General features: G+C 44.6%; 1 protein-coding gene across 2 annotated transcripts in view; it reads left to right on the forward strand.

Moving 5' to 3' along the window:
- bcl11aa (BCL11 transcription factor A a) overlaps nucleotides 1-10,111 on the forward strand; it is a 54,074-nt gene extending 43,963 nt beyond the window's left edge. For both annotated transcript variants that reach the window (XM_078288573.1, XM_078288574.1), the window contains one exon: nucleotides 4,726-10,111. In XM_078288573.1, coding sequence (XP_078144699.1) covers nucleotides 4,726-6,971 — 2,246 coding nt within the window. In that variant the 3' untranslated portion in view covers nucleotides 6,972-10,111. The remainder of the gene's footprint in view (nucleotides 1-4,725) is intronic.
- Nucleotides 10,112-13,359: the final 3,248 nt, after the last annotated feature.

Consider the following 13,359-nt stretch of genomic DNA (forward strand, 5'->3'; position numbering starts at 1 on the left):
CTTCCCTTCCCTTCCCTTCCCTTCCCTTCCCTTCCCTTCCCTCTCTCACCATCCATGCTGTTGCCAAGCTTGAAAGTTGCAGCAAATATTTGTCACCTCTATCTGAGCCGATATCTAAACTTAAATCAGAGGGATTATTTACTCCTCTACCTCGTCTCTTCCTTTCCACCTCTCTGTCTCTCTATCCGTCTATCTTTCTCGCTTAATTTTTCCACCTCGGAGTGGTGGAGTTTGCCTAATGAAGTGGCTGATGGGAGTATATTACAGAGAGACAGAGTGGAGCGGTCGCCTACTCTAAAATCCATTAACCTTACAGTCTCAATCAGCATGCAGACAAGTCCGAGCGACAAGTCAAAAAGGAGCGTATTAGCTTAGGAGTGTATTGTTGGTGCCTTGCACTTGTTTTACTCACTATCTCTATTTTGGTAGCTCTTTGCTGCTGCATCCTACATTAAAAAAAAAACAAACCAAGTCCTCTTTCCCGGTGTTCTAATTGCCTTACCGTCCCTTGTACTTGCTAAGCGAGTGTACATGCTAAGTACACTGGGTGAGAGCCTCAGCACAATGCCTTAATTGTTAATCGCAGCCTTATTTTCTAGAACGAGAAGTATTTTTAGTCATTACTAGTACATGCTGGATTTAACTCTACGCAGGGATCGTTTTTCATACCTAGCTGGTTTAGAGCAGTTCTTTCGGACACTGGAGATGTTTCCCCCTTAGATGTTGCTAAGATGGTTTGCACCAAAGCTGAAAACCCGTGTATACAGCGCCAAAACAAAAGAGACGGTGTCCGTAGTTGTCCATAGCTGCTACCTGCATCGTTTTGTGAAATCGGGACCTGAATATCTTTCTGATATCAGTTCAAAACAGTTTCCAAAGCTGTTTTAATGATGTTGAACTTGGCCACCTCCTGCACCATCGCCATCGCCATCCATCAAATGTTGAGAGGATGGTTTTCTCGCTACGTTTCCAAACCCCGCAGCTTCGTTTGGAGGGAGAACATAATCCAACCTAACTACCGTACATATGGGTATGGGTTAAACCCGCTGTGAATTATGGGTTATGGATGAGGTTTTACCTTGGAAGAAAGTCCTTTCCCGCACCAAATGTCTGACCCATGCAGGAAATGACTGCTCCCATGTGGGTATTGTTGATAAATGACAGTTCCCTTGAAATTTTGCCATGTGAAACGGAACCAAACCAATGCACCAAAGTGGTATCCGATCCCCTAATTCAGACCAAAGCGGACTACACACTTGAAAATGCCCTTACTGTCCAAGATTAGGCTGCATCAACCAGAGGGAAAAAAAGAAACATAAAACCACCCCGGTCCTGATAATGCAAATGATATTCACAGGTTAGACCCTATGCAGGTGGCCACAATTAGTGGTAATTTGTGCCGATTTTAATGATCCATAATTTAGCAGCCTTTCCAAACTGTTGGTCATGTGGGATGAGTGTGTGTGTGTGTGTGTGTGTGTGTGTGTAGGAAGAGAGAGAGAGAGAGAGAAAGGGAGAGGGAGGGTGAAAGAGACATCAGCAGACAGAGATGGTCAAAGAGAAGGAGGAGGACAAAGACACGCGCACGTGCACACACACACACACACACACACACACACACACACACACACACACACAGAGGGAGCTCTCCTATCTCTGAGAGGTGGTGCAGACATATAGCCAGTGCTCTGTAGGGACACAAAGAGTCTAACAGTGGTGAATGGAGGGGGAGACTCCTCCGCCGAAAACAGAAATCCAAAGACAGACAGACCCCCCCCCCACCACCACCACCCATGCCCTGTTAACAGGATTACCCCCCCCCCCACACACACACACACACACACACACACACACACACACAAAACCCCACAACTCTCTTGTCTCTTTCTCTTTGTCTGTCTCTCTGTATCTCTTAGAGTCTCTCTCACTCACTCTCTCACACACACACACACACACTTAAAAAGGTGTCATTCTGAACTCATCCACTTTTCTAGATATTGTTTCACTCTTCAATATCATTTCTATCGTTCGTATATCGTTAATAATAGCTTATGTTTTGTCAGTATGCATTATTGATAGCACGCAGTATGTTGAAAGGTAGCACAAATGATGTCCCAAAGTGTTGAAAATGACACATCTTTTTACACATACATACACACACACACACACACAGTTTTGCCTTGCAGATATTTGTCGAAGCTGTTTTTTTTTCATTCTGACCTCTGTGACTCTGTCTTTCTGGCTATTAGAGGTAAATTGCAGTGTGCCGGTGTGTAAAAGCTCCTATGTAAACCATGACATCCTTTTAGCATCACTGCTAATTTGTCGGGTTCGTCCTGCCAGTCATTAGCAGGTGATACGCCACAATTTCATGTGTGTGTGTGTGTGTATTTTTCCAACCCACCTCACCTGTTTACGCATTGATTGCTTGTTCGTGACACCTCATTGCAAAATAGCTGCAAAATAGCTTTTTACCTAAAAAATGATCTGGGATAATTAACATCAATATTACGACCTCTAGAATGACACCTTTTTATTTTTTTGCTTTTGGAATAATATTACAGTATATCTCAATTCATTATTATGCACTGCAATTTTTGATAGTTTTATGGTCAATGGGTGTGGTTGTTCATTTTACTGTTGTGGCTGTTATTTCATAAATAACAACATTTCTACCCACGTATAAAAGGCATCCATGCATTAGGACATACAAGCCTCAAGCCAGACTTGGCAGGGTTAGAGTTACAGTTTTTTTTACATATTTTGATTTCGCTACAAACCTGTTTTGTTTCATTTAGACGTGCCTGGGCTGTTTCTTGGTATTTCAGCTCACACTGAATACCGAGTAAGGAAGAAAAAAAGTGGAATGCAACTTCATTTATTGTACTTCTCAACCAACTATTCCGATTTGTATGTCAAAATTCTACACGAAAAGAGTATAATAGGTGAATATGTATATGCTGTATATAGGGTAGAGGAGTGAGGAGTGAAAGAGGAACTAGTGAACTAGGAATTGAAGCTCATTCGCTCATTTTAAGTCACTCTGGATAAGCGTGGCAGCTACATGCTGAAAATGTAATATAAATGTGCGTGTACGTGCATCCTATGTGTGACAGTGTGTCTATTTGTACCTCTGCTTGCTCGCGGTGTCGACTGCACCCATATTGCGACATGCTTAGTAGTGGAACGCTGTCAGTGGCAGCGGCGGGGGTTCGTTTATTATCTAATCTTGTAAATGAGCCGATGGCCGGCCATCCGGTTCCCTAATGAGATTACACACGCATTGTGGGTCCCACCACAGGTCATCATTGCCGAGGCCATTCAAAGGCAATTATTGTTTTAAATGTTCCTCTTGTTGCCGTCGCAAAGTGACTTTGCTTACTTCACTGAGGGAAGGAGTTGTGAGCCAGACGAAAGGGGTTAGGAGTGTGTGTGTGTGTGTGTGTGTGTTGAACACTTGGATGCTTTCACAATTGTGTTTCCAGAGTAGGTAATTGGAGCCTAAATGTTTTTATAATCCTACTGTTTTACTTTTCTCTGGTGGACTGAGTGTTCTGTCTATGAGACTGTATGTGTATGTGTGTGTGTGTGTGTGTGTGTGTGTCGGGGGCTATGTTCAGTACATAAGCAAATACGAGTCTAGAGTGCTGCATACATGAATGAACTTGCATGCACATACATGCATATGGCTTTTGTGGAATTATGTCTTAAGGAAGAGACACTAAATATCAGGATCCTTGGTAATGCTTCAGATTAGAGCTTTGTATCTACAGTACAATATCTAACTGAATACGACAAAACTGATTCTGTCACTGCCAAAATGCCAAACCTACCTCTGATTAAGTATTTACCAATTTGGTTATGCCTAGAGAAGAATAAACCACTGTGAATAGGAAGAAAAACCAGTGCTCACTCTCACATTTTCTCTGCTGTTATTAGTAGCTTCTGTTTAACAATTCATGGTTCGTCATATATATCATATTTTGTTACTGTGTAATTCTACTGCTGCTACAGAGATGAGGAGGCAGTAATTTAAATGTTTGAAGGATCCTTTTCTGTTGCCTCTCCTGTGTGTGTGTGTGTTTGTCAGCGAGTCTCTATTTTGGTAGATCAGTGGGAAGGTGAAGTGGTAGTCCGCCGGGATAGCCCTGTTTCTTTGTTCTCCTGCTGACAATGGAGTACTCACAGTCAGTCTAAAGGGAGAAATTATGTCCCAAAGCAGTCTGGGAGAAGAACAAATGCATGCGTACACACACACACACACACACACACACACACACACACACACACACTACTTCTCACATGCTACTCATGTGGGGCATGACCTCAATAAGAGCTACTGTTGTATCTGCGATGCCCTCAACACCATGTGCCGACCACTCTTAAAAGCCATAAGTTAGGTCTAGGGATCAAATAAAAGATTGATTCAGCCAAGTTGAATTGTATTGTCCTACATGGAATTTCATTCAGTAAACATCCCCTATTAGTTCATGTACATTGACTGTATTAATGTAGTCCAAATTGCAATGTTAGAGAAGAACCTTGATCACCACAGTTGAAATTTTGATAGTAAAGCTGATTCTGTAATACATTAATAGCTGATTCATGATATGTAACAGAGTACAGAAATCAGTTGATACATGCTATATTTCTGCATGCATTATGTATTGTGTGCTGTTTGGGTAACTTAACATCTCTAACAAAAGCGTCTCTTCTCTCCAACAGGTAAGGAGGAGCCAACCACCTATACCTGCACCACCTGTAAGCAGCCGTACGGCAGTGCCTGGTTCCTGCTGCAGCATGCCCAGAACACCCATGGCTTCCGCATCTACCTGGAAAGTGAGCACGGCAGCCCCCTCACCCCACGCATGGGCCGGCCTTCCTCCCTGGGCGGGGGCGCCGACTGCCCCTCTCAGCCGCCCCTCCACGGCCTCCATCTGCCTCCTGACGCGAGCCCCTTCAACCTCCTCCGCATCCCTGGCTCGGGCTCAGGTGGGAGGGATAGTGGCGGAATAGGGGGCGGAGGTGGCCCTGGTGGCATAGCTGGTGGGGGCCATCATCAGCGTTTCCCCCCCACGCCGCCTCTCTTCAGCCCCCCTCCGAGGAACCACCTGGACCCCCACCATCTGAGCCCCGAGGAGCTGGCGCTGGCAGCCCACCACCCGAGTGCCTTCGACAGGGTGCTGCGCCTCAACCCTCCCCTGGCCCTGGACCCCCCTCCGGCCATGGACTTCTCACGGCGGCTGAGGGAGCTGGCAGGCAACACCTCAGGGTCAACTCCCCCGCTGTCCCCCAGCCGGCCCAGCCCCATGCAGCGGCTGCTCCAGCCATTTCAGACCGGAGGAGGAACAGGAGGCGCGGGGAGTACAGGAGGCAGCAAACCTTCATACCTTTCCACCCCGCCCCCTCTCCCAGGCTCCATGCAGTCACCCTCGGGCTCCCAGACCACTCCCACCACCCCTTTACCCTCTGCGGGGGCACCGCCCTCCTCCACCACGCCCATGAAAACAAAGTCTTGTGAGTTCTGTGGCAAGGCCTTCAAGTTCCAGAGTAATCTCATAGTGCACCGGCGCAGCCACACAGGAGAGAAGCCGTACAAATGTCACCTGTGTGATCATGCCTGTACACAGGCTAGCAAGCTCAAGCGCCACATGAAGACACACATGCACAAATCGTCCTCGCCCAACACAGGCAAGTCAGAAGATGGGCTCTCAGCGGCCTCCTCTCCAGAGCCTGGCACCAGCGAGCACATGGGCAGCGCCAGCAATGCCCTCAAGTCAGTGGTAGCCAAGCTGAAGAGTGAGAACAACCGCTTGCGGCGTGAGAACGGGGAAGAGGAGGAGGAGGAAGAGGAGGAGGAAGAAGAGGAAGAGGAGGAGGAAGAAGAGGAGGAAGAGGAGGAGGAGGAGGGAGAGGAGGAGGAAGAGCAGAATGGAGAGAGGGCAGGCAGGAGAAACAACAGCTACCACTTTGGCCTGAACCTCGAGGCGGCACGCCATCATGAAAACAATGGCAGCATCGGAGGCCGCCTGGGAGGAGCGGTTGATGAGGGGCCCATCCCTCGCTCACTGCCTGAGGTGATGCAGGGGATGGGTCTGGCCGCTAGCATGCAGCACTTCAGTGAAGCCCTCCATGCACACAAGCGGAATGCTATGGCCCAGGAGAACCACCTTCACCACCACCTCAACCGAGACCATCACCACAACCGCGAGATGTGCGAGGAGGACTCGGTGCTGGAATCGGACCGTGGCGAGGAGGGCTGCGTCTCGACAGTCAACGGGCGGGGAGCTTCCCCCAACGAAGCTGCCTCTGTAGGCCTCTCTAAGAAACTGCTTCTGGGCAGCCCCAGTCCACTCAGCCCCTTCTCCAAACGCATCAAGCTGGAAAAGGAGTTTGACCTGCCCACCCCCACCATCCCTAACACGGAGAATGTCTACTCCCAGTGGCTGGCCGGCTATGCTGCCTCCCGACAACTCAAGGACCCTTTTCTGAACTTTGGGGATTCCAGACAATCGCCCTTCGCCTCTTCGTCCGAGCACTCTTCAGAGAATGGCAGTCTGCGTTTCTCGACCCCTCCAGGGGAGCTGGACGGCGGGGTGTCAGGCCGCAGTGGTACAGGGAGCGGGGGCAGCACACCGCACCTGGGGGGTCCTGGACGGCCCAGCTCCAAGGACGGCCGGAGGAGCGATACTTGTGAGTTTTGCGGCAAGGTGTTCAAGAACTGCAGCAACCTGACAGTGCACCGGCGCAGCCACACGGGGGAGAGACCATACAAGTGTGAGCTGTGCAACTATGCTTGCGCCCAGAGCTCCAAACTTACACGCCACATGAAGACCCACGGCCAGGTGGGCAAAGACGTGTACAAGTGTGAGATTTGTCAGATGCCCTTCAGTGTCTACAGCACCTTGGAGAAACACATGAAAAAATGGCACAGTGACCGCCCCTTGAGTACCGAAATAAAGTCCGAGTAATGGGCCGAACTATGGGACCGTTTCCCCCTAGCTATGTCCGCCATCAGTCCCCTGTTTAACCCCAGTCCCTTGTAGATTTGCCCCAGCCCCAACACACCACTTTCACCAGTCTGGTGGAAGCTTAAGACCATGTGCTCTGCACCAGCACACCCCGTTTCCATTACCCATTGAATGCATGTTCTGTATCGGGGCAATACTATTGCATTGACGCAAAACTTCGAGCCTTTCTCTTGTGCAATAATTTACATGTTGTGTACTATTTTCTTTTTTGAGTTTTCCTTTTCCATTTTTAAGAATTAGTCAGCATGCATAGTATGTTTTTGCTAATCAAAAAAAGAAAAGAACTTGTCCCTGGTTGGTTAGTTGTTGAGTAAATGTGTTGCTGTTTTCTCTTGTTCTGTTTTTTTCTTTTTATTCTTCAAAAAGAGAAAAGACAAGAAAGATACATCCATGCTGCATACATTCTGTAACACATATCATGTACAGTTTTGTGTTGTAACATGGAAAATGAACAGTCTTTGACTTGACCCTCTTCTGACAACCCTGGAAATGCACTTAACCTGATCTTTCTAAAAGACACCATGTCCACACAGGGTTAAAGAGAACAAAAAAAAGTCATGAATTGGCTTGATTACTAAACTGAAAGTGGTGACAGCCTTCAAATTTCTTTCAAAAAGACAAGGATGTGCTAAGAATTAAATTTGTACTATCATTTGGTGAAACAAAAAAAGAGTGCCTTTGATATCTCAAGACTGCATTGGCCATAATCTTATCCGCTATAAGTTTGGGGTCACACTAGATACTGCTAGAGGGTTTAAACCACCCAGTAAAGGTCCTTGCATCAAGCACCTGACTGCTCAAATGGACTGTGACAATTAACTGATAATGAAAGATCAGAGAATTCTAGTTAATCATCATTTAGCTACCTATTACATGTTCTATAGTATCTTTAATATGTGGATTTCATGGCAAGCATGGTACAAGCAGTATTGTGTATATCTGAATTATTTGTAGTTTTGTTTCTGGTAAGGAGGTACTTAGATAAAGGTACTCTGTAACGTACAATCCTGAACTTGAGGGATACGGCGCATGGCTGAGAAGTGTCATGTATCTGCGTTAGCACAAACCTACGACGCTGCTTAGATATGTCAGTGTGTGGAACAATGCATAAAGTAATATATGAGCTCCAATCGAGGCTGACTTTATTTGAGGGCATTGAAATAACTACAAGCTAGACAGACAGAAAGCTACACAGAACTGGAAGCTACATATTAGCTAGGGGAATCCGAGGCAATCGCTTTCACTTTACATTTCAAGTATCAAAACAGGGTGATTAACTATGAATTGCGGAAAGAAAGAAAGAAAGAAAGAAAGAAAGAAAGAAAGAAAGAAAGGAGAGAATAAATCACTAAAATTAAATCTGTACTCCAGGGCTCTTGAAAAGAGTGAAAATGAGATAAGTTTGATACAGTATGCATAGGCTAATGCAGGGCACATTTTACTTTGTTTGCTATTGCTTTTAAACCCAAAAGGAGAGTTCTTTTTCCTTGTTGAGTTGCAGACATTCACCCAAGTCGTTTTGTAGTATAGCACTTGTCACTCTGCCTGAGAGTAAGTAGGCGACCAACATCTCTCTCTTACATTCTCCCACGTTGATGCAATGTTGGTTACCTGGGTTGAGTCTAAAAAGCTAGACTGTCAGTTATAGGACATGAAGTGCACTGTTTCAATTTTCCCAGTTTACAGGTTTACGCTTAAGGGGAAAACGCTGTTGAAATGCTGTCAGATGACGAGGGTCCCATTGTTAAAAGCAGTAAAAGATTAGACACATAATCTGTTGCCAGCCACTCCAGCCTCCTGACCCTTGACCTCTGTACCCATGCCCTTTCACCTTTGGCCATTTGTCTTTGCCCTTAGAAACCCCAGCACTTAGCCTGGGCCAAAAATTCGCCCTGCCAGCAAGGTCTATAAATTAGAAGTAAACAACGCACGGTACCAGTGTTCCCACTTGGTCCAAGATGCTGGTCCCAGTCCTGGTCACACCAGCACCAAACATCTGCATTGTTGTCAAGGAGCTTTACTGTATTGCCGTTGTCATCTAGACCTGAATAATCTATAGACCTTGGTGGCGAGATGACAAACATTCAAAACTTGTTGCTCACACTGCAAGAATCTGTTTTTTGTACAAATCTTCCTTTAAGTATAGATATGAAAAATGACCGTTTTTTGCAAATAACACTTCACTATCTTTTAGGGGAAACTGTATTTAAGTTTTGTTGTCGTTTCTCTTTTCCTCAACGTCTTGGTGGTGTTCAAGACTCGGATCACAGTATATATGAAATGGTAAAAAAAAAACGCAAAAAAAAAAAAAACCTGTGATGTTTTTGTATTTTATTTTGCCTTGGCTCTTCACAGCTCTTCAGGTTGAAATACAATTTGCATTGGGGAAAGGATTAAGATTATATATGAATATATAATAAAGAACTTAAAATATAGGAAAATGCACACTCATGTCGATTCCTATGCTTAAACACATTTATGGTCTACTTTTTCTGTATTTCTAGAATTGTATTTGAATTCAATGTTCACTTAGAGTAGGCACTATAGTATTTATATTGAGGCTCGTATTTTTAACTGTTGCTTGTTCTCTCTAAAGGTATTTACCATACCTTTTTTGGTAGTGGAAAAAAAATCCCAAGCTGCCACGGTATATTTTTTTAATTTGGCAGGATAATATAGTGCGAATTATTTGTATGTTTAAAGAAATAAAACGAAAAACCCAATAAAAAAGCAGCTAAAGTATGTGGCATCGGGAGGCGTCGCGGGCCATAAGATGGCTGCCGCTCTGTATCCTGTCCACAGAGGTGGTTGTACATATCTTCTTTGGTTTTGGTTTGGACCTCCCCCCCCCCCCCCCCCACCCCCCTGCTGCCATTCTTGTATGCAGTAATGCAAGCTGACGTCGGCCTGTTCTGTTGTGTGCTTCTGTCTCTCTCACCCCTCCCACCTGACTACATTCCAACATCGTACCGAGAAGAGAAAAAAAAAGAAAAAAAACAACTTCATATGCAGTACATGGATTACGGAAAAAAAAAGCGTCGAAATAAATGAATTCAAAAAAAATAAATTAATGTTTTGCAGTTTTTTTTTTCATTGCCAAATACTAAATGGTGCTTTATATTTAGATTGGGTATACTTTCATATGCAAAGCATATTTAAAAATGACCCGGGGGACGTGGAGAAGCCTGCTTGAGTTGAGACTTTTTTGTAAATGGCAATGCGGAATATTTTGTTATCAGCCTTTTCTATTCCTGTTCTGAGAGCTGTTTGTTGTAACTTGAACTTGAACTTTATCTTTTACTATGGGAGTTACTATTTATTATTACCTATATGCTCTGTTCAAAACAGAGACATGGAATGGATCCTTATTTTTTTGGTTTCTTTTTATTTTATTTTTTATTTTTGGTTATAATATAATTTTGATTTTTTTTTTTTTTTGTAATGGTGGCCGAAGGTCATTGGACAAACCTAGCTCTTTAATTTCTGTTGTATTTGTTGGGGTCTCTGTTCAGTTGTATTGGGAAAACCACTGTCTGTGTTTTCTGGCAGATGTCTGCATAATCCTGTTCACACACCCATTTTGTCCCTTTATCGAAAAACAATTAATAAAAAAAATGAAAGTATAACTGCACTTGTCGCTTATCTCGACTGCATGTGCCAAGTTATCTCCAGTGTGTCTGTGGCTTAGCAACAGCTTGCAATAGGTGAGGTGAATGTCGTCCTGAGTGTGTGTGTGTGTGTGTGTGTGTGTGTGTGTGTGTGTCCCTCTCTTTGTGTGTGTGTGTGTGTGTGTGTGTGTGTGTGTGTGTAAGTAATACCCCCTAAACCCCTTAACAGCTTCCTCCTCCATTTGCATCCTTTATTATTTCCTTTACTCTTATTTTTGACTTAAGTCTTTTCTTCAATCACTTTTCACGGAACAAATTGGTCCGAATGGAAAATCAAAATCATTATTTTCACCAGTCAACGTGCACCGACACGCATTTGTACTACAAGGCGCTTAGAGCAAAGTTCCCCCTTTAAGTGTGTCTGTGTATGTGTGTGTGTGTGTGTGTGTGTGTGTGTGTGTGCGGTGTGGGTGTCAGTGGTGACCTAGCTCAGCCTAGCGCAGGGCGTTTTCCTAGCGTGCGTTCTCTAATGAGGCCACAGTGTCTTGAGCTCTCGCTTGGACCCAGTGAACTCACACCCCAACCCTCCACCCCCCCCACCTCCCCCACCCTAGCCTTTGGCCCTGTACTGTATGTACTTTCTGTGTGTGTGTGTGTGTGTGTGTCATCTGGTTTGTTTTGCCCGAGGGCTTGGGGGGTGGGGGGGTGGGGTGGGGTGGGCTGGTAGCATGAGCAGGTGGATATACAAGTGCTTTTAGGGTCATGTGACACGTATTTGTGCGCGTGTGGGTGTGGGTGTCTGTGCGGGAGCGCAGCGTGTGAATAATGCTGTGTCATCTTACCTGTTGGTCAGGATAGCCCAGGTGTGTGTGTGTGTGTGTGTAACCATTACAGTCTAGCTTGCACGCTATCTCGGAGCACATACGTGTCCTATACGTGTCACTCCTCAAACTATCTGTTGCTGATAATGACTGTTCCCTCCCTCTCTGTCTCTCTCTCTCTCACCCTACCATTTGTTAGTCCGTCTCTCACACACACACACACACACACATACTGTATATAAACATACATATATACTGGCCCCCTCACAGAATGTACTTAAGTAAATATCATTATGTCCCTCTGTTTGCTCAGTAGTCACAAAGACTCATAAATCTGTCAGGATCTATCAATCGGCATAATGTCCTCCAACCACCACACCTTTCTGTTCAGCACTGTCTGTCTGTCTCTCTCACACACACACACACACACATACACACGCACGCACGCACACACACACACACACACACACACACACACACAGGTCTCTTTAGGAAGAATAAAACCTCTGACACCTGTTAGGGTAATCGGGTTATTGATTGCAAAATGATTCAATATTCAATACTTTGCTGTCATAGCAATAGTGTCATTAAGACCAAGATCTCTTTTTCCAGAGACACCACAGAACAAACAAAAAGAAATGACATAAATACATAATTCAGTCACATGTTCCAGCAGTGTCAGCAACATATAGGAATATACATTATAAAAAGCAATCATAAACATCATAGAAAATGTGAGATATCATTGCTTTAGCAGCGACAGCATCTTCAAAAACTAAAAATACCAATGTGTTTGTGTTCTGCGTTTACCATGCATGTGCAGGAAAAATGCAATACACGACATTTCTCTGAATGTGCTCACTACTGCCAATTTCAAAAGCAGTGGCCAAAAGTTGCGCTGCACAGATTGAATTGTTTGTTGTGGCATTTAATTCCTCAGTTATTCCCTGTGAAAAATAAACACGAAAGTTTTCCTTTTTACGTAGATAGTAGGGATGGGACGATATTATATCGAAATTCAATATATCGCAATACAAAAATGTGACTACGTATCGTGTGGCAGAAAAATGAATGGTGATATCAGCTCCATTTTATTCTGCTGTAGTAATCACAAATGAGACGTTTGACCATCACAGTTTCACAAGCTCTCCATCCAAATTATATTATTGTCACTTTGTAGTGACATTTTCAAATTGTTGTTTACATTCTAGCGAGCCAATGCCATCGCTAGAAAGATTTGTGGCTCAGAAATAAACATATGTCTGCACAGTCAGACTTTATTGTCATTGAGCTTTTATTTATTACATCGTAGCGTGGTTGTATGGAATCATGAACCCATATTGCATATTGCATCGTATTGAGAGATAATCAGATTGTCCCTCCTTTTAACGGGATTTCTACTTTTTGAGACAGTACAGAGAAAAGAGTCCACTATCCCTGCATAAATAAAGGTTAAAAACTAGGAAACCCTGATAGCTGCTCACTTTGAAGAGGTTCAGTGTCGCGAGAGCTTCAGGTGTGTTAGACATGGGGAAGCTATAAGGCTGTAGACTTTATTTCCCACCTCAGGAGCCGCAAGTGGCAGCAGTTTCCTCTTTACTCCCTGTTAAACAATGCGACTAGCCACTGGCAGCACCGCCTGGGCAAATAAAACAAATCAGCACCATATTTTTTACTTTCTCCCTCGCTCTCCTCTCCTCTCTCTCTCTCTCCCTCTGTGATAAATTCATTGTGTTATAAACCCGTGAAGCATTCAGGCCTTTTCTGCTTTACTGGGGCTCTCCTGTGCTGGTTTATGTGAAAAGCATAATGCATTTGTCACTGTTATAAAATCTATACAAGCATGACCTGCAGTCCCCCATAAACTCCCATGGATTTGTCTTTGGCCGGCAGGGTTTT

The sequence above is a fragment of the Centroberyx gerrardi genome, chromosome 15 (assembly GCF_048128805.1).
Source record: "Centroberyx gerrardi isolate f3 chromosome 15, fCenGer3.hap1.cur.20231027, whole genome shotgun sequence".
NCBI classification, from domain to species: Eukaryota; Metazoa; Chordata; class Actinopteri; order Beryciformes; family Berycidae; genus Centroberyx; species Centroberyx gerrardi.